This window comes from Bombus huntii, chromosome 4 (genome assembly GCF_024542735.1).
Source record: "Bombus huntii isolate Logan2020A chromosome 4, iyBomHunt1.1, whole genome shotgun sequence".
Lineage (NCBI taxonomy): Eukaryota > Metazoa > Arthropoda > Insecta > Hymenoptera > Apidae > Bombus > Bombus huntii.
Window position 1 is genome coordinate 8,282,527 of NC_066241.1, and position 21,541 is coordinate 8,304,067.

Sequence of the window (21,541 nt, forward strand, 5' to 3'; positions counted from 1 at the left end):
GGGCATCACGGATAGATCCGGTCCTGGCTCGCGATTCCGTGGAGCGGGGGCGGCGGCGACGAAGTGGAAGGCAACGAGGAGGTACCGACAGTAGCTCCCAGACAGTGACTCCGCGCGTAACGACATGTAACCGGTGGATAAATCTTCTGAGTGTTATGTCATCGATGACAATTGTTCGTCAGCCACGATTTCATCGTCGACGATTCGTGCATGGTCAAGGATAAAGGTGTCGTTGCAGGAATGCGTGCAGAAACCCCGTGAAAAAAGCTGAAAGGAAGAGAACGCGCTTGTTGGAAACGGACCTTGAAGTCGCGAAGTCGGGACAGTGGAAAGGATTAAAGAATTTCGAGGAGAGAGATTTAGGGTGCGACAAGGCCGGCGCAACCACCGTGTAAGCAGCGACAGAGAGAAAGAGAGAGAAAGAGAGAGGGAGGGGGAGGGAGGGAGAGAGAGATAGAGAGAATAACGCCGGTGGAAAGAGAGAAGCGAATAGTTGAAGAGAAGCTCGATGGGTCGAACATACTCAGTGCTGCCAGCCGTAAGCTCGACGGAGTCGACGCCGCAAGCTCGATGCAAATCAACGTTGTAGATACCTCGATGAAAATCGACGAGCTCGCTGATCCTCTGCTCTCGCTCGCCCTGCTCTATATCGCGGTTCGATAGCCGGGTGAACGTCGACGACCTCCGGCATCGGTGGATTCGACACCTTCGCGATACCGTCGTGTTTTTAGATAATAGATAATAGTAATCGGCGGTGTAGCCGTGAATCTTCAGTTCGACGTCCGGTGTGGATCAAAATTGGCGGAAAGTTTCCGCTGTCGCGAAACGTACAACAAAAAGAACGGAGGAGAAGCGAATAAAATTAAGCGGTCGAACACTGGCAACGGAAACGTCGAGGAAGACAAGAGCGTGGCCTATGTGTCCGGTGCATCTTGTTCGCGGAAGTGCTAGGTCAACAATGTCAATGCCCTTAAGATCGATCGTTGCTTGCTTGAAATTGTCTTGTTTGTTAATGGACGGTGAGAAATTGACTTCAGGGTGAGTCGAACCTGATCAGGGTGAATCCGAGCCACCCATGATACCGCTTAATCACTTAGTCGATGGAGCTGCATAGTATAAGGTTATCACAGTGTATGCTTAGCGAGCGATCGGGCGATGTAATCGCGAATAAAAAAACTATCCTTTGCGAGCCGACTGATGTAGAAATATCGATGTACAGTGAATATTTTAAGAGTTACTTTTAGATAGCACGTACTGGTTGATCGGCGGGCCGAGAAGTTACTTAACGCGATTGGAAGAAGAGGAGCGGTTGTCAGAAGAAGTCGTCTCGGTGGACGGGTGGCAGAGTAATAACCGCTCGTTGGATGGAGTGATGAGCGGGGCCCCTGCACGGGGCACAGCGCCCCGTCGACAAAGACGTCATCATCATCATCACCATCACCATCATCAAAAGCATCAGAAGCAGATTCGGCAAGAACGGTCCTCGGACGAACCGGAAGAGAAACGGCCGAAAGTGAATCCGATTTTTCTCTGGGCATCGCAGCGAGAGCAAAGAATCGTCGAGGTAAGATGCGAGGACTACGACAAAAGGAATCGTATCAAGTTGACGAAGACGGCGCAAGGATGGCGTTCGATACCGAGAACGGCGTCCAACATGTACTCGACTGCCTTGGGAGTTACCTCCCAGAAGACGAGCAGCGCAAACTCTTCGAATTCGTCCGACACAAACGAAGAAAAAGACATCAACAATCAGACAGGGCATACAACGCTCAACCTTCGACATATCTGCGCGAACGAGCTAGCCAACGGGCGAACCAACGGTTTCGTCGGCAAGGACGATGTTGGAAAAAAGAGAAGTTACGATGAGGTTAGTAGAAAGAGCAAACATCGACGTGATTACGGATTTCCTCTGGACGAAATGCGGAATAACGCAAAGATCAAAGAAAATTGGGACGAGGAACGACAAAGAGTACCATGTTCCGACGATGACGACGACGAGGAGGACATAGAAGAGGAGGACGAAGAAGAAGAGGAGGAGGAGGAGGAGGACGACAACGACGACGAGGAGGAGGAAGAGGAGGAGGAGGAGGAGGATGAAGACGAGGAGCAAGAGGACGACGATGAAGAAGACGCGAACGAAAACGAGATAAAGGAGGGAAATAAGTTCGAGAAAGATGCGTCGAGCTGCAACGGAAGGAACAATCTCGAAAGGCTGCAGAAAGATAAGCTGTTTCAACCGCGAGTAGTACTGGAACAACTACATTTTTCTCAATTGCCTCAAGGCGTTCATCAGAATGTCCTTCAAAGACGGGGAAAAGACGAGAAGGGGCAGGGCGAGGATGATGTTATCGCCGGTGAAGAGAAGCCAGCAGTGGATAATGAAAAAAGAAAACACGTGAACAAGGCAGGCATTCAGGACATATTGAACATGATCGATGTCACGGCCTCGCCGGTTCTAGCTACCGATACGCCTAGTGCTGATTTGCCCGTCGACTCGACGAAAACGTACGAGGTTCTCAACGAGAATCTTCATAATAAACCCAGTGAGAGTAAAATCAAAGACTTTAGCGCAGCGGTTCTCACGGAATTATCGGGTAAGGTTAAAGAACAATCGAGGAACGAAGCGATTTCCAGCTATCAACAGCTGGAAGATATCGTTAAAACGAACGACAATCTCGCCGGCGATAAAATACAGATCCACGAAGAGAAGATATTCACCAATTACGAAAACGAAGAAGAGAAGAAGCCCGAAACGAAGAACGATGTCATCATCGTTTCTATAAAGAACAACATTTCGGACTCGAAATCGTGCAAGATTGCCGAAGCGGACGGTGGCCTTGGAAATAGACCAAAGTGTAGAACGAATTCTCATTCTAAATGGCAAAGTATGATGTCTGTGGACGACGCGCAATTGGAAGCGGAAGACGAGCGACCCGACGAACCCGGTGAACCAGTGAAAATAGATTATAACGATAGCTCGAAGATTTTGAATGCGCTGAGAAATACACCAGGTCTTTCGGTTTCTATTACCAGGACTCACACTCCGGAAATAACGAAAAATATAGCTATGTCGTTGACGAGACCAGCGTCGAAAGCGTCGTCGTCGTCGTCGTCGAGTCGATCGCCCGATTCTCAAGCGGAGTGCGTCGAAAGATTGATGAAGAACACGGATTCTGGAACGGAAACGCAAGGAACCACGACTTCTCCGAAGAATCTTCCCGGTTTGTCCATTATCATACCCAGTTACCGATATCGAAATTCTCAAATAATCGCGAATCATTCGACTTCTCCGAGTACGAAAGCGCGCGTCGAGTCGCCGGAAAGTACCGTGAATTTCCCCAAGAACGAGGTTTACTCGGGCGAGTCGAAGACGGGCGGATTTCCTCACGAGGACGACGACAACGAGAGAGACTTGGAAGAGGAAGAAGACGATTGCGATTCGCAAGTATTGGAAGATCTTAGACGACAGAAAGTCGCCGACTCGCTAGCTTACGAGTCCGATAGGGATTATTTCCACAGGCAAAACATAGGAAACTCGGAAGATCGGAAGACTCCTCTGGAGAATACGAAAAATCAGGCTCATTGGATCAGCTCGAGCAGAAACAGCGAGGCTCAAGCTAAATGCAAGTATCAGGATGTAGAACATTTCGACGAGCAAGTCCTCGAGGAACTTCGGACACGTGGCACCGTTGTCTCGCCGCAACCGAGTGGAATTCCATGTTCCCCGGCTTCCAGGAGACCCTCTTCCGCGTATCTCGAGAGATTGCTACCTAGTCCCCCTTGTTCGGTATCTTGTTCGGAAGACGCGAAGAACGATCTAACTTTGAAAGGTATTTTGTCGTCGCCGAATCAGTTGGAGGTCAGAGATTACGAGAAGCAGAAAGAGATTTCGAATCGCTGCGATCAAATACCCAGCGATCATCTTACTATTCGTGCCGATCCGAAGGACATGGAGAGAAGTAGCGTAAACAGGAAAGGTAACAGAAGCTTTCAGGAACGATTGAACGTTCACACTCAAGAGATAAGGAACTCTGGTAGACCAATGTCCAGCGGTGATATCCATAGTACGTACTTCGTGACGGATCGAGCCACACCCAAGAGACCAATGTCCGCCGAATGGTCAGTTGGTAGGCAAAAGAACCAATCGAGTTCCTATCAAAAATCATCTGCAAAGCATCGAATGCACGCCATGGAGGAAGCTTGCGCCACGTCCAGTAGCACCGACAACCTTTTGGATCCTGCTAGTCAGCTTAGAGAATTGATCGAGACGTCCGGACATTTGATACCGGATCCGCTTCTGGTACCGAGAGACTATTTGCCGGGTCTGGCAGCGGCTCCGGCCACTGAAATTCCGAAACTGTTGGCCTCCAGGCCAGAACTAAGACTGCCAGAAGCGCTAACCAGGCCGGATCTCCTTAGGGATCCAGATTTATTGGTGATATCCTTGGCTCATCTTCAGCACGTCCTCGATCACGGCGAGGGTCCGGTCTGCAGGTCACGACAGTCGCATCCAAGAATCAACAACGGCACTAACAGAGGATCCGGTCACGCGAGCAACGGAACGAAAAACGCGTTGCAAACGAGACCCAAGCTCAGCTGCAAACCAATCGGCACGCTAATGCCGGCACCGATCGATCTCTCCAGTGGTCGAAGAACCACCACTTACCTCCCGTTGCTCAGGGTACGGAGCGGATTACTTAAACAGGAACCGGAAGTCAGCTCCACGGCCAATTCGCCCGAAGAGTCGCAACTTTGGCATCCTCTGTTCGGCAGGTAATTCTTACTCGTTTAATATTTTATCTTATTCAATATGGAAAATACGAGGAGCATGATTTTAACGCGAATATGGATATCTCTATATTAAAGATTAGCCTTACGTTTAGTTATTCAGGGAATACGTGATATTTGCTCGTTCGATCGGATGAGTTTGTTCGACTCGCGGTGATATATAATTAGCCACGGCATAGAATAAGAAATAATTCAATCAGGTGACGCAAGTGTCCATTTACATAACTTATGTATATGACATTAAAATAGAATAGATAAGGGACTTAATAAGAACGTGTTTCGTGGCAAGAAATTGAAGCGCATCCTATTATCACGAAGTGTCGTTTATTTTATCCAATTCGAACGGGAAAGAACATTCGTACGTTAGAAGCATTAACTCGTACCCCGGAGCAGTGAAACGGCAGCCGTCACTTTTATTTTGCCAAACGCTTTGTCCTAAGGTTCTCTGTGATAGTACTCGTCTTTTGACCAATGACTGCATGAAATGTAACCGCATTGGAACATTTTAATCGTGGCAAACGTACGCTCGTAACAGCCGTACAGATGCGGGTAACCATTTCAGTGAGGCAGAATATAGGGACGGTTGTTCATTGTCTTACGCGTTCTCCAATGAATCGCTTTTCAACTAGATCTCTTTTATCCGTCGGATATTATTTCTTCGATAAAGATAATTATCCATGGTTATATTTTATTTATCTTTTGCACGAGGAGAGGGAAATATCGCATGAAACACGTTGGAATGAAACACCGTCTGGTCTCTATGACGTCGACTGTAATTAATGCGAAAGAGAGGCGGACGAAAGGGTGAAAAAGAAAAAAGAAACATCACGAAAAGCATATAAAATTGAGAATCCACGGATTAACCTCTCACTGCAACTTCAATCTGCATTTAGATGTAGAATCAAACTCGCAGACGCGATGTTGCCAGCGAAAAAAAAAAAGAAATTGGAGCCGCCGTTGCTGTCGATGCAAACGTATTGTTCGTTAAAGTGAATTTTTACGATTAAAGTACGAGTTAAAGAACGAATAAAAGAACTTTTTTTTAAACAACAATTTGCCATAGAAATAGATCTTTCTAGAGATCGTCGATTATCGACGGAGATTATTCATATTCTTTTCAATTCGTGCGTTAAAAGATCGTCATCTAGATTCAAATTTTATTTCGTCGAATATCTCGTCCGGTACTAACCAGTTTAGATATCGTATTTCATACTTCTTTATCCTGTCTTTACCTATATTTACTGACGTAAGTAACAAGGTTCGACCTAATCATTGCAAATTATTAAATTACACCTATTAAATGTACTTAACATGCATACCACGCGACATCGGAATTCACAATTACCCAACCAGTAGCTAGCTCCGAAAGCACTTTCATTAATAATCGATTTATTGAATATCTTGTATTATATAGAAGTTTTAACACCAACACCGGTCGAAAGAGCGTGACGTGGTAAATCAATAATTAACCATCAACATCTTGCAGTCTCGGTATTATTCAATTAACGGTAGTAGGTTTTAATGAACTTAGAAGTATTCTTTTTTATATTACGTATTACACATCGTAATATGTTATCGCGACTGTTCTATAGCTGGAGAGAATTAATCAATAATCGCATAACTGGTACCGATCAGTTTTTCGCCGTTCGGCGTTGGTAAGTGGACTATATTAATCAACGAAACGGGTCATAAAGGAGCAACTATCGAAGCGTTTAACGTAACAGCATCTTGCCCTTGTCACTTTCACTGTTCCATCCTATAGTTCACTCGGGTCGTTCGATGGCTATTGCCTCGAGAACAATTAAATTTCGATCTATGTACTTAATGGTAATCGTGGTTGAACAATTAAATTTCTATACGTATCGATACGTGGAAAGGTGTACGGTGTGCGGCGTACGACGATACTTTATGCATACAGAACGGGAAAGGAGATGGAGTCAGGGTATTTTGCGAGTCCGCGACGACGGAGGTAACACACTGATACTAAGAACGGATCGGTGATAGTGCGATCATTTGCATTTTAATACCGAGCGAACGATAGCGACTGTATCTCGCAGGCTCCACCTCCGGTCTGTCAGTCCGGTTATAACGAGCCGATCGACGTGCATACATGACCGCCGTTAAATATTTAAACGAGATCGAACGTGGTAAACTGCTGCGCTACCTCCTACGTAGAGAGACGCGAGCATGATCGATGCGCTTCCTCTTGCTACCAATTAACAACATTCGACAAGGTTCCGCGATTTGCTTCCACGCTTCTTGTAAATATCATAAAAATCTCGAGTTTAGATTATGTCTTAACGTTGTCTAAGATGCGATCATATCTCTCTCTCTCTCTCTTTTTTTCTCTCTAGTAAATTATGCACGAAGGTATAATCTCTACTTCTGTTAAACTTTCTTTACGTTTCGAAATTGAGGCGGATCTGTCTGATGTTCCAATTTTACTTTTGTAATTGAATCAAGTAGATTTAAGAAAGTTTCTGGTTATTTACAAGGGAGTAAAGCAATGGAATATGAAAAGAATACAAACAAAGTAGAGGCGCGATAAAAAAATAAACGTGTAGTGGCAATAATAAATTGTCCGGCGAATATTATATGAATTCGAAGTTGTATTTGAAATGATTTTCGCTAAACAATTCTGTAGATTCCTTATATTTCAATTTGTTACTGAGGAATATTTATATTTGTCGGGAAGAAAGCGTGGACCGCCTTCGAGTCGTGAAATTCTCACTTTCGAAGAGTTAAATCTATTTTATCGCTGGCAGTGAAACATTTATAAACTGCAAAATTTCTTTGTAAGTTGCTTTTATCCGATAGTTGTCACATAACTTTTTCATCCTGACAGGAAGAAATAGTAAGAGACTAAAACTAAAACTAGTTTGATACGCGGTAATTTCATTTATTTATGACGCGTAAATAACATTCACGGCTGTATAAAACCGAGAATGGGATTAATGGCGAAAAATACTTGCCGCGTGGAAATTGGCGTCGCGAAAAATAATTTTTTCTTTTTTCTTATTCGATCCACGTTTTCACAAGCGTGTGAGAGAATTTGCGCGATTTAGGTTAGAATTCCGGAATAATTGGTGAAGGGGAGTCATTCGATCACTTAGATTAGAACATTCGTTCCAAGACGAAGAGTCCGAATTCCTCAACTTTCTAGCATTTAATCTTAGCGAGAATATCGAGACCAATGTGGATCGAACACTCGGCTTGTCATAATTTATTCGTCGTTGAACGTCTGCCATATGAATTTTCACGGAGGACGACTTCGAATGTTTGGAATAGAACGATCGATGATAGAAGGTTATCGCGAAGGAAACGAACGAACAAAAAAAAAGACGAAATCGTTGGATAGACGCATTGAGAAACGTTTTTCCAGCTGGACAGCGATTTTCTCACGAGGTGGTCGAATTCTGTTGGTCGATCTTGTAACACGTGGCTTCTAATTGGTGTTCGAGACTTCTCTAATTAGGACTGTGTGTTCCACGATCGGCAATTGGCACGGTACGAAAGTGGGTCGTGGCTCCGAGTTTTGTCCTACGCTCCTTGTCTACGTTTTGCGACGAAACTGTTGCGCAAGCAGATATTTCAAATTCATAGTCTTCGGTCCTGCCACGAAGGATTGATAAAGATATCTGTGACGTACCTATTGTGTTTTCCTCGCAGTAAAATAGTATCGAGTTAAACCTTGGGATCTCGAACTATTTCAGTATATTCCTTTCGCTCATAGATCGGTTTCACCGCGATTACTTAAAATTTATGTGTTTCGCTGATCTTACGAAAACGTGTACGTTGGAAAGTATTTGTACGATATACGTAGAAATGCGAATTATTAATCTTTGTGAAAAAATAATCAACTTTAAACGAGAGATTAATATGGTTTCTTCTTAAATACGCTTGGGAAATAATAGAACGCTGCGTGTTTGGTTCTTTATGAAAGCAATCGCGTAGCGGCCAGAACGTTAATGAAAGTTTAACGAAAATAATTTTCCAGCTTCCAAGTTCTTATTTTATTTCTATAGAAACGTCGTTATTCGTATAAGTCATTACCTCTCTCGATTCTTCCCATTGTTTCCGTTACTTCCTATTATAACGTACTCATTAAAATTACCTTCATTGTCAGGATAATAATAGGATTCACGGCTGGCAGAAACTTTTACTTGAGATTCGAATACTACGTAAGAAATAAATAACCAAGGATATTAGTGCGAAATAACATCTTTGTATTAGTTACTAATTAATTAATTTAAAACGGCAATCTTGTTTCATGCAAAAAGTCGAACGTAGTTATCGTATTAGAATCGAATAGCTCTCTTCAACGTAATCGGTTTATATCGAAGGGAAATTAACATATACGCATAACATATCGAATATACAAATACTGCGCAGATGCGATTTTCACAAATCGCATGCACATCTTTCTTTAAATCGTTGCAATTCACCATCACATGTATAATTAGTTAATCGATTTAATAACCGTGAAGGTTATAATTATAACCGTAATTATCATCAAATCTGAATGCTGTTGGAGCAAGGTTAGGTAACAGATATTAAACAAACAATTTTCAAATATAAAAACATTATTTAATATTTGTCAATAACGAATAGATCGTGTTTTGCATATCTTTGCATATTGGCATATACTGCCTATTTTTTTGGTAATGTATAAAAATAAATTTAAATATGTCTCCGTAACATCATCCGATGTTATGCTATAAATATCTTTATCTTTTTCTGCGTCGATTCGTAAGCGAGGTTAGGTTAAAAAAAAAAAAAATCGCAACGCAGCTAATTCGAGTGAAAGCACTTGGCTCGTCAACTTTAATTTATACTTCAATTTTAGCCGAATTTCCCGATCATTCGAACGATCGAACTTAACTCGAACTTTTCGACCTGTCTATACTTCTCCTATTTATTATCGGACGATACGAACAAACCGAATTTCTCGATGACTCGAACGATCAAACTTAATTCCACTTATGTTGTTCGAGCCATCGAATCGTCGGAGTACATCTGATTATGAGCTAACGAAACACGGGTTCGCGTGTACGAGACTAAAGAGACGTTAAGCGTTAAGAGACGACGTAAGACGTTAAGAGACGAATCGAATATAAGTTTTGCAGTTAACGGCGGTTAGATACGGCTCAAAGCAAATGGATATTTTATTGTAACACGCTGGCACGGCGTCACAACGCGGAGGAACAGTTTCGAACGCCCTTTCGCTCCGGCGGAGCACTTGTGTAAATAGCATTAGGATGCTACTCTCCGCGTGCGTTGAGCGGACGGCTTTAATGAGAGGGAGAGGTATTAAAGGAGGGTTCTCATGTGACGACACGAACGTTCATCGATCGTACGAACGGGAATTCGAAAGCCGCGGGCCAACAACGAGGGAGAATGCAGGAAATTAAAATCAAAGCTCGTTTTAACGTTTTGCTGGTGTTTGGCATTCTCCGATGCCTAGACGCCAGGAACGCTTGTTTTTTCGACGCCACTGATCGTGGATAGCTCGATTTGCGTTTTACCTCGCCTCGTTCTTGCATCGTTTAAAACGCATTACCGATAAAAACGTCCGTCACTTTTTTTTCCCGGTCGCAATCGAGTGGCAAATTATCAATGTCTTTCGATTACATTTTCGCGGGATTTTCTCTATTACGGACGTATTCCTGCCGGATAATTGATCACTTTTCTCTTAATTTCTTTTTTTTTTTTTTACATTACTCATCTTGTTTATCCCGCGTCTCTTTGATTTATCTTCGATATTTGCTCGTCAATTAGTTTTGCTTTCTTTCCGTTTGTAACGAGGAATAACTTTTGCTGGAATCGCGTTTATTTCTTTGTATTTTGTTAGATCGATGAAATTATACAAATCGATGATCGAAAAAAAGAAAGAAATACAATTAACATCATTGGAGTCTATTAAATAGAATTAAGCATCTCGAATATCGATATTCAGACGATGATTCTTTATTGATCGAAGGAATACGTTAAGCCAAAATTACACGCCCAAAGCACTGACTCGTACTACTTCGTTTCCCAGAAGCTACCTTAATTATACAATTCGCTGCTTCTCCCAATGTTGACAGGGTCGTGTTCTTTTCTTTTTTTTTTTTTTTCGATTCGACCGACGCAACATTCGAAAATTGTCCAATAAAAAGTCGTATATGGATGTGTCTATCATTGTTGTTGGAGAATCACGAGGCTGGTCACGATTTACGATGCGTCCAGTTGGATCGGTCGATGTTCGCCGGCCCTGAAGGCTTACCTCGCCTACGTCCACGCCCACGTTTCTGCCACGGGGTTCAGGAGGCGGAGGAGAGGGATAAAACGAGAAGGATAGTAGGAACTTGTCTCTATCTTTCTCTTCATCTCGATCTCTATATTCGTCTCTTGTTTTTCTCCGTCCTCTGGTTCTCTCCTTCTCCGTTTATCCGTGCCTCTTGAAATTCTTCTTTTTCAACCCTTCGTTTCCCCACCTCCTATTCAATCCCTTTCCACCGAGTTTTTCACTTTTTTTCTTATATTTCTAATTGGTTTTCTTTCCCTCCACCATTTCGTAGCGCGCTTCCTCTTTCTTTTCCTCTCTTTGTCTCCTCCATCTTTTCTCTTTTGGCTGTCCTTCGCCTCCCTCTATATTTACGGTAAAACCACCGACAGTCGCCGCAATTCGTACCATCCTGGTTGCTAATAACGCTCGTAAAATACGGGCTTTATAAACATTCGCGGTAATCCTGATCAGGGCATGTCTTACGTCTGGATTGCAGATTTTTCTGAATTTATTGGAAGTTTGAAAGCGGGAAGTTGCGCGGATACCCAAAGTATAAAAAATACCCAAAGTATAGCGCTTTCTGTATTATTAAGTAGGTAAAATAATTTTCTATCGAGCTTCTACTTTTTTTATCATGTTCTCAAATATATGAATTTTCATAAAAATACGCGGTCTACATTACGTCGGTTTTAGAGGTAGAAGGGAACGACTTGTTCGATGCTCCGTTTCTGTTCGTTCAAATCACCGATGTGAACGCCCCTTTAGAAACGGATCGATGAGTACGAGCGACATAGCCGCTTCGGAGGAATCGGTTCGAAAACGTCTCGTGCTTTCTCGATCGATGAAATTCAACGTTCTTCGCTGTCCTTGTAATTGAATTACGTCTCTTTGAAGATTCATGGTTCGAATATATCGGGAACTGAATCAATTAAATATGGATACCGCCCGATTAAAATAATGTATAATTTTGTCAGATGACCCTGGCATTGTACAAGATAAAATGCAAATAAATAGTGAAAGAGCGAAAGCAGGACGATAAGTTAAAACGATGAATGTTTCAAAGATAGAAGAATTTACGTAATATCGAGTTTTCACGAACCAGCTTGCGCTCGTTCTTGAATGCTAATTGTAAAGTAGTTATTTGAATAGTATGTAAAATAGTTCTTTATCGTTTGAAAACATAGTCTTTCCATTGACTATCTCTGAATATTGCGCATATAGTAAAGTACGATAATCTTAGTAAGGTAAATACATACATCATTCGCAGTTCAATTGTAATTACACGTTGGAAAAAATATGTTAATATGTGGCAAGCATGTTACATGGTAGTAACCAAGAGTTTGTTATATTTGAGAAATAGTCTGCTCGAGTGACTTTATCGGAAAAGGATAACTCGCAAAGCTTTTCCATAATATGCACATAGTAAGTGTAATTCCAAAAATGAGTTCAACCAATTTAGAACAATGACAAAATTTACAAACACCTGCTGATAATTCGATCGAAATAAAATCTTTACGCTGCTAGAAGCGTTTTTTTATTTTTATTTCTTCTGTTATTACTTGATTTTATTTTAAAAAGTCTCGTATTCTTGGTAATATACTTTTTATAACCGCGTTTCTCATCATTTCTATCTCGGGTCAAGTAAGTCACATAATTTCTCGTAACTCGGCTACTTCTACGAATCGGATTAGGAAAAAATTTCAAGGTGACCGTTGCATGAACGTAAGTAAAACTGGAGTACAGGCGTGAAGCGTTGCACGCAATGCTGGTAGCAATGCTGTCTGGACTACTTGAGCGGGCAGCGTGTACTACTGGGCAAAGCGTACCCTACAAAGAGAAGCGAGATGATACTCGAGTTACGCAAGATACGTGAGATACTTGTCGATACTCGAGATACCTGACTCGAGGACAGCAGAGGGCGGGGACACCTGAAGTTGGTTTAAAAGCATACGAGGATTACAAGAAGACACTCGAATTACAGAAGGTGCGGGCGACTGTGAACGCGAATCTCGGTCAGTGGTCGCAAGAAAGTGCACGATCTAGTTTTAATTACGCCATTGGCATTCAGGACGCTCGAATCTATTTCTGGAACCGCCACTTAGGCCGCTTTAAGAAATTATGAATTTATCCGCCCCGTTCGAGCTTCGATCTTGATTCTTTTACATTATCGTTAAACCGCTGCAACCGTTCGAGTGGTTTTATTATTATCGATGTTCTCAGGAATATACTTGCCGCGAAGAATGAGTGAAGCGGCTCTAGAAAATTCCAACTACTAGTCGATAGCAACTTCCGATATGATTAATTTCTATTATTTTTTCTTTTTTCTTTTCTTTTTTTTTTTTTTTATTTGGAAAAATCTAACTGACAACTCTAACTAATATTTCCTTAAACGATTGTAAATAGAAAATAAGCGACTCAAGATGGGAAAGTTGTAAAATAGCACCACAGGCTGTACGCATATGTAACTTTTCGTTTTAAATGTTCGTGAAATTATTCGAATTTAATTTTCTACTTTTGATATTCCAAGCAAGATGGTTATATGCAATTACAATTTACACAGATATCCACGAGTTTATCAATTTTTGTTTGCGCTACTTCTTAACACGATTGCCTCGAATTAACCCGATTGATTAATCCCTCGAATGGGATTAAATTTCCTGGTATTTGTAACGACAGAGGGCTGAGGAAAAACAGAACACAGTGTAACACGTGGCAGTCGTTTTAGGGCGTAGAGATTTGTACTTTGCTGGGAGCCATGAGACCGCTCTCACGGATCGATGTTCGTATGATATACTAGCTGTATAGACAATGTGTTCCTGCAGTTAGGTGGGTGGATTCTGCTCAGCACGTTCAGTTCATAGACCCTGGTCAATGCTCCAATCCACTTCTCAGGTTTTAAATACCTGTAATATACCGTTCAAGAACACTTATCGATCTAGAAATTACACGCGCGTGCGTGCATTGTTTTATTACAATCCCTTGGCATCGACCTAAGTCATTACTCAAGTAATTTCATATTCTATCGAAGCAGCTTCGCGAATATTCATTACGATTTACTTCTAAAAGTTGTATATCAGTGAAAAATGTTAAACTTGCATGAAATATGTCGTATCAAAGGCAAAAGTATTAAATTAAATATTGGAATTGTACACTTTGAAAAATGATAAAGCAACTTTATCTCTGGCAGAGTAAAATTTCATATTTCATATTATTTTATATCGGAGATATACATTCTACGGGATAGGAAACGTATAGTAATCGTAAAGTTTCGTGTTTGAAATGAAATTTGATCGTATCGTTGCGAGATACAGCGAAATTTCTCTCGTATTTCCATCCATTTATTTTCACCTCTCTATTCGTCACTTTATATTTTCATGCTGGTAGGAAATTTTCATCTCGCTAATGTTTATTCGGTATTTGCTAAAAGCAAAAATAACGTTGCAGCACAATAACAAAGTGCAAGCATTCTGCGGAAAAGGGATTATTACGGATGGAAAACGTTGAAATAGATTTTTAATTTTCGCGATATTATGACGATAGGAGATTCCAGATAAAATATCTTTAGGTTTATATGGCAGGCTTAAAATTGCGAAAGAAATGACGTTTTTAAAGGAATGTAAAGTATTTTCTCAGCCGTAAAAATAATGTTAAGAAGCTAACAAACGAAATATGTACACTCAAAAATACAAAGCAGCATAACAAACACGATAGAAGTATTCTGGAAGACCTAGTAAATAAGCGTTTAAGATGTTTGTTTAAGAAATATCGCCGTGAATTCATGAATAACACGAATCAAGTTAATTTTGGACCTGTTTCACTTCTGACACATTGGTATGAAGGTCGAGGAACGACCACGTTCGAACAAAGCACGTGTCACTAGTATCGCCACGTGGCTCCCTTTTCACCAATGTTTCCTCCCTTTCGTTCGTGACACGTACGAAACGAAACAGCGGATATTCGCTCGGCATTGTCGATTCATTCGTACAAACGCGCGAAAAATTCGTAAATTTATGCAAAGTCACGGCTGCGCGAATCTATTTATTTTCGTACAAGAAAATGTTACATAACAACGATCTTAAATTCTGTAAGAATAAATGGCTGTTTGCGCGACACAACTTGAATCCTGCTTTTAGCATTAGGATGTTTTACATTGAGAAAAAATAGGAAAAATACAGAATGATATAGGACTACGTGTTTTAAATGCTAAGTAAGGCAACGAAGGTTAAATTAATAAAATTTAAATCGTATTTCGTTTTTTTTCTTTTTTTTTTTTTAATACCTGGATAATCATTTATTTAAACGGGGTCACTGGTATATCGAAGCTAAATATTGCGATTTTATGATACGAAATGCGAAGTATATACATTTTTATTAATCATGTTAGTTTCATTCTTCAGGCTCTAGATACAAAACTTAATTACTCTGACAGTCTATTGTGTTACATTTTATGAAGCAGAAACGACAGATGCCTTTACACCAATTACGTTAATAGTGTTGCGTTCACGCATCGTGTACTTCGCTTCTATTATAATTCATAAAGAATGGAATTCATTTGATGTTTTATTTGATAAAGCTTTTCGCGCTCGGTATCCCTCTCTTTTGACGAGAAACGGGTCCGTTAGTTACCTGTTATTTTCAGAAAAATTTGTAATTCATTATTTATGACATTGTTCCGTTCTTCTACCGTGTCAAATTTTTCAACAACTTTCTTCATAAATAAGAGATATGTCAACATTTAACGTTTCTACTGTGAAAACATAGAATTTCTAAAATTGAAAACTCGCCAAATTGGAGAAATCAGCTTTAGTTCCTTGTTTTTTATTCTTTCAATTTATACGGTACATCGCTGTAGTATCATTTTTCCCTCGCTACTGCTATTACGACGCGCATCAACTACGTTAACAACCCCATAAAATGTCGATGCATTCCTACAAATATCGATTCGTTACTCGCGAAGCTTGCGAATAATTTTTCGAGCAAACCCTTCGTGCGGATGTTCGGACGAAAATATTTGTAAAATCCATGAAATTCTCCTATCGCGATGATATCTGGACGACAGGAGTACCTAGCGAGAAGGTTCAATGTCCACGAGAGACATGTGTGCGTACGAAGGTCAAATGATTTGGAAAATACAAATGCCTGTACTGTGGTGCGACTACCATCCAACGCCATCAACCCCGAGAGGGTTTTTAATCTCTCGGTCTCTTTTTCTCTACCAAAATCAGACGTAAAAAGAAGCGTACACGCGTGTATTCCAGGAAGAGGGTCGACGAACGGATGACACGTGCGCAAAGACGTGTCGCGTGAGTTATTCGATTTCGCGTTCGCGGCATATTATGCATTTGCGAGCGTGGCACAGTGAAAACATTTAGTAGTTGGCTTTGTACATACGCATCTCAGCGTAATGCGCATCAACTATGTAGATGAGTGCACTGTCGTAAGTATTACGACACCTGATGTTATTTCGTAAAAATCGTATACTCTTGGCTACTTTTATTTTTTAGTTATTTTATGATGAACCTTTATTTTATTCGCGTCATACGTAGCATATCACGTGAAATACTTGACTAAATAACTGAAATAAATAATGTAATGTGTACAACTAACGTATGTACGTTAAGTACATAACGTAAGTATATTACTAAATTTTTTAGTATATGCGATATGTATCTTGCAAAAATTAAATATTACGATTTATACAGTAACATTGCCAAGGGCAAAATATACAAAATTTGTGCGGCTGTGAACGGCGCCAAAGTTAAAGAATTTACTGAAGTTTTTGAATAAATGCAACGAGTAGATGTATTTAATAATACTTACGGGCTACTATTTAATAATACTTGTGTGCACGTGCGTGTACATTCGTAAGGTAGATACATGTAAATGCACGCGTGTAGTTGATCACAGAGCAAAAGTGGCCGGATAACGTCGATAAAATTTAAGTCACGCTTGATCCCATCGCTAGCTGGTTGTACGTACTACGTACGCATATACGCGTAACCAGACCGGCTCGTGCATTAAATTTTCTACATGCACACGCAGTTGCGTGCACGTTTGCACGCGCGTACCACTGCTTGGTACACATAGGTGCGTGGGTGGTGATATACGTGGAGGCGAGCAGAGGGTGGATTTACCTTGATACGATGTAGAACGCGGTGGAAGGAGACCGACAGAGAACGAAAGAGACAGCGTGAAAGGGAATAGGTAATGACACGGAGGGATAGTGGAAAAACGAGAGGCAGAGGGTAAATGAAACTAGGAGAATGATAAAGAAAAGGAGATGGAAAAGTGCAAGATGGGAAACAAGGGGGAATGGGAATTGCGATAAAGATAGAGAAAAGGAAAGTAATAAGGGAAGAAAGGGAAAATCTAGAAGCGAAAAAGGGAGAGAGGAGCGATGTTCTGCGCACGTGCGGACCACCGGCACCTCGATCGATCCTCCACGTTTCGAAGAGTCGTTACGACCGGAGTACCGGTACTCTTCGAGCTACTACTAACAGCCGTACGTCTGACGGGCGTAGTAGCGCGGCACTCAAAAAATTTTCACCCACGCGAAACTAAGGAAACACTCCTTTTTTACGATGGCACTTTTATTCCTAAGTGTCGCCGGCTATGGATTCATAGTGGTCTGTTCTTTAATTTTTCACCGTTGCCGCCGACTTTTTCGATATTGCAATTCGCATCAGCCCGTAAATAAGGTCATCGTTCTCGTTGAAACGCAAAACAAGGATTACGTTATTTTTAATTAGCACGTGATAAAATACTTTTCCTATTTCATGTACATAATTGGCATTCGCGAATCGATTGCTACAATCGTTACTATCGTATTTAATAATTTAAGGGACGAATATAGCGAATAACGAATAATGCTTCGATCATAAGGCTTGTCATTTGGCGTCAGTTAATAATGCTTACCAGTTATTTCCTCGTTTTAGCTGTCAGAAAAGTCATAGCTGCTGAGCAAAAGGTATTCGAATTCACAGCGGTCTGCTCTTTAATTTTCCGCCGTGACCACCGCTCCTTTCGACATTGCAATTTATTATTCCGCTTAATACAGACATCGTTCGATTTTCGATTCGATAGCCAACGACTTTGCTATTTTTAGTTAAGGCTTGATAAAACTCTTTTCCTATTTCGCATAATTGACGTTCGTAAATCACGTGGAAACGTCTTCAAAGCAGATTACGGTCGATGTTATCGCATTTACGAGAAGCGCATTTAATCGAATAACGACGAATGCTTCGATCGTAAAACTCGTCGTTCGATGACAGTTAATAAAGTATACTCGTTATTTTTCCATCTCACCTGACAAAAAAAAAAAAAAAAAAAAAGAGATGACCGACGAAAAGAAGAAACCGAAATGATAGACTTAAGTAATACAATTACTCGCTTCGAGGTAATTGCGCGAACGTAATGTACTTCGGATACGTTGATAGATCAGAGGAAGATTAATACGAGGTGCTAAATGATGTTATAAGTGCCAAGTAACAGCAGCTTCGACAGCTTAAATATAATTACGTGTATTTTTCATTTAGTCGTGCTCGTTCAGTGATTGAGTTGCTGCGAGCGATCTTGTATTTCGCTTCCTTTATGAATATGCATGAGCTTCGGAAAAGCATGAGCGATGTAAACTGAGCGATTATGCTATAAACGTAGCATAATCTAATTTCTTCCTGTTATTCGCGAGTATCACGCGTACATAACGCGTAACACGTTTCTATTTAGAATTTGCCATTGCAATTTTATTCAACTTCTCGAACGTCTTTCCTTTTTAATTACTTAAATCGCTGAAAAGTATAGATGGAAACGATCTTTTCTAGCTATAGTGCCTTCCATTCGGAACATTCGAAATCACATATTTCTTTAACGTATCTTTTTAATACGATCCATCAAGTTTATAACTAATGATTACAAAATGACGCAAGTTTGAGTTTCTCCATTTATACATATACGTGTATCATATACTAATTAGCCGGTGCCGAACGATGCTTGACCCAAAATGCCGAAGAAGTATGTACGTCTTCATCGGCATTCTAAGAAATTAACTGCATCTTGAACGTGGCGTATCGAAGACGAGTAAAAAGTTAAATAGTGGAATAAATCATGCGCTACAGTTGCGGAATTAAATAACACGCGAGGCAAAGAATAAATCATACGAACGAAATACATTTACACAGAGTTGTCGGAACGACTTTTTTATTTCCGCCGTTTCCATGTTCGTTTGAAAAAAAGCAGACACTTCAAAGTCGACCGAATATGAGTATCGACTGATCGTTGATTCATCGAAATCCCAACGAGCCACCAAGAAATCCAGCAGAAATATCGACGAGCACATCTCTATGATGGCGAATTCTCTTCGAGCGAATCTCTCGACAGGGAGTCTTCGAGATCGAGGACAAAAACGCCCTGAATTCTGACGATCCTTCGATCAAGAATTCATTATACGTACTTTGCAACTGACATACTCGATCGAAACGGAAAAAAGAGTGGGAATACGGGTTGTACTTGCGTTTCGAATCATAGTGTACTCGATTGCATAAATTATTATCGCTGTGCTCGATTTGAAGAAAGGTCGATACGTTCGTTGCGAAGCTTTTTTGCAGCTGTTAGGGTTATAATTAGTCGGACAGGCTACCTATCTTGAGACATCATATTACGATATAAAACAGCATGCATCTATGTAATTCACAATAGACACGCTATTGTAATCGCCTATGATCTAAAACATCAGGCGATAAAACGATATATATAGTTTCTCAAATGATTTTATAAACTTATTTCATGAAGTTACAAAGTTTTAGTCCAATGAACCACGGTTCGATAAAGAAGACAAGTAGAGCTTTAGAAGCTGTTGAAGCTTAACTAATAGCGAAGCAATTACGAGCACACAAGCAAATTCCAGTACACGACGAAGGAAAAACATTTTGATTTATTTAGATATCCGTTCTTAAAATAATGTAACCAGCAAATGCATCAAAAGACCGACGAAGACCGTTCCAAGCCATCGGAAATAATTAGAGCGTGCGGTACTTCTTGAGCATGTGGAAATTCTTGTTTTTACGAATACGATTAAAATAACGAAACCTAGACAGAAATTTGTTTTACCTATCAAACATCGTAACAAATATCATACTTTGAATATTTCATGTATCTTTGGCTATTATGTGCATCTTAAGAAGTCTCACAAATGCATAAAACTTCGCAGTCCATACCATACTTTGAATATTTCATGTATCTTTGGCTATTATGTACATCTTAAAAAGTCTCACAAATACATAAAACTTCGCAGTCCAAAAATAATACAGAGTCGTTCAAAGAGCGATATAAAAGCAAGTACGAAGCGGTGGAGACAATAAGCTGATAATTCGCTGAAAAGAAAAAAAGACGATAATTCATTTGATCACCGACCGTGCGCATATTTCACACGTGTGACACGTAATGCAACTCTGCGTGTTACTCCGTCTTCCATTTGCAGCACATTCGGAACGAGAAATCTAGTTGCTTTATAAACTCGTTACGAGTGGCGAGACAAGCGTGAGCGGCGCGTGGTTAAGCAACATCGAGGGTAATTCGTCGTTATGTTTCCCAAACCGGACGATCTTCGGTCGGTAGGCAGTGCACAAGCTCTTACTTTATACCGTACCGTTTCTGGCTTTATACGCTTTTTACATGCAATTTGCATGCAACCTGTACTTTAAGTCAATTAGGATGCTTAAGGTAACAGCCCCGATACATAATCGAAAGGTTTTCGTGATCCTTGAAACTTTACGGGAATTGTGTACATGAAATATGCCTCGAACATAGAGAACTTTTCGAACTGTGTTATCTGATTTTCGATGAAGCAAAAACACCGATATCTTAATGGTCGCGTACCATCAATAATTTAACCGTACTATGTCGTAGTATCGTATATCTATCGCGGCTCAGGCCTAGAGTTAGACGGTCTAAAGCTAATGAGATTTCTGGAACCAAGAATAACGTGACTTAACCTTAAGTCTGCAGTTGCGCGCATCTAAGGAAATTTAATTATCGCGTATAATCTTATTTGGTTTCGACGATAATTCTCATCTAATTAAAACTTTCCGATTGAAACTATAGCGAATAATATCCCGCATTTTGCCGAATAAGGGAAGATTCTTTGTGCTATACGTGAAAAGATATTTTTCATTCGGAAGATTCGCTGCCAGAGATGCAAGTTCTTCTCGTTAATTAATACCGATCCATAGGATTCGTATTCGCATTTTCTATAGCGAGTAGAATCCTGTATTTGTTCGTATAAGACAAGGCTTTAACGTTACACGTGAAAAGATACTTTTAAAATGAATATGCTCGTTAATTAGTACCAATCCGTAGGATCCGTAACAGCCGAGTGTTACAAAGAAAGAACGATTTTAAAACCGAATGATACCTTTATTCGAATACGTAAGAATTACTTAAGGATTCTGGTATATAACTCATGAGTAATCGTTACACATAATTTCGTTT

The 21,541-nt window shown here is 40.6% G+C and overlaps 1 protein-coding gene across 1 annotated transcript in view; it reads left to right on the forward strand.

Moving 5' to 3' along the window:
- The first annotated feature begins 90 nt into the window (after positions 1 to 90).
- The window catches only part of LOC126864603 (uncharacterized), a 35,565-nt gene continuing 14,114 nt past the window's right edge, over positions 91 to 21,541 (forward strand). The window contains exon 1 of the mRNA XM_050616110.1: positions 91 to 4,773. Within this exon, the coding sequence (XP_050472067.1) occupies positions 1,373 to 4,773 (3,401 nt within the window). The 5' untranslated portion in view covers positions 91 to 1,372. The remainder of the gene's footprint in view (positions 4,774 to 21,541) is intronic.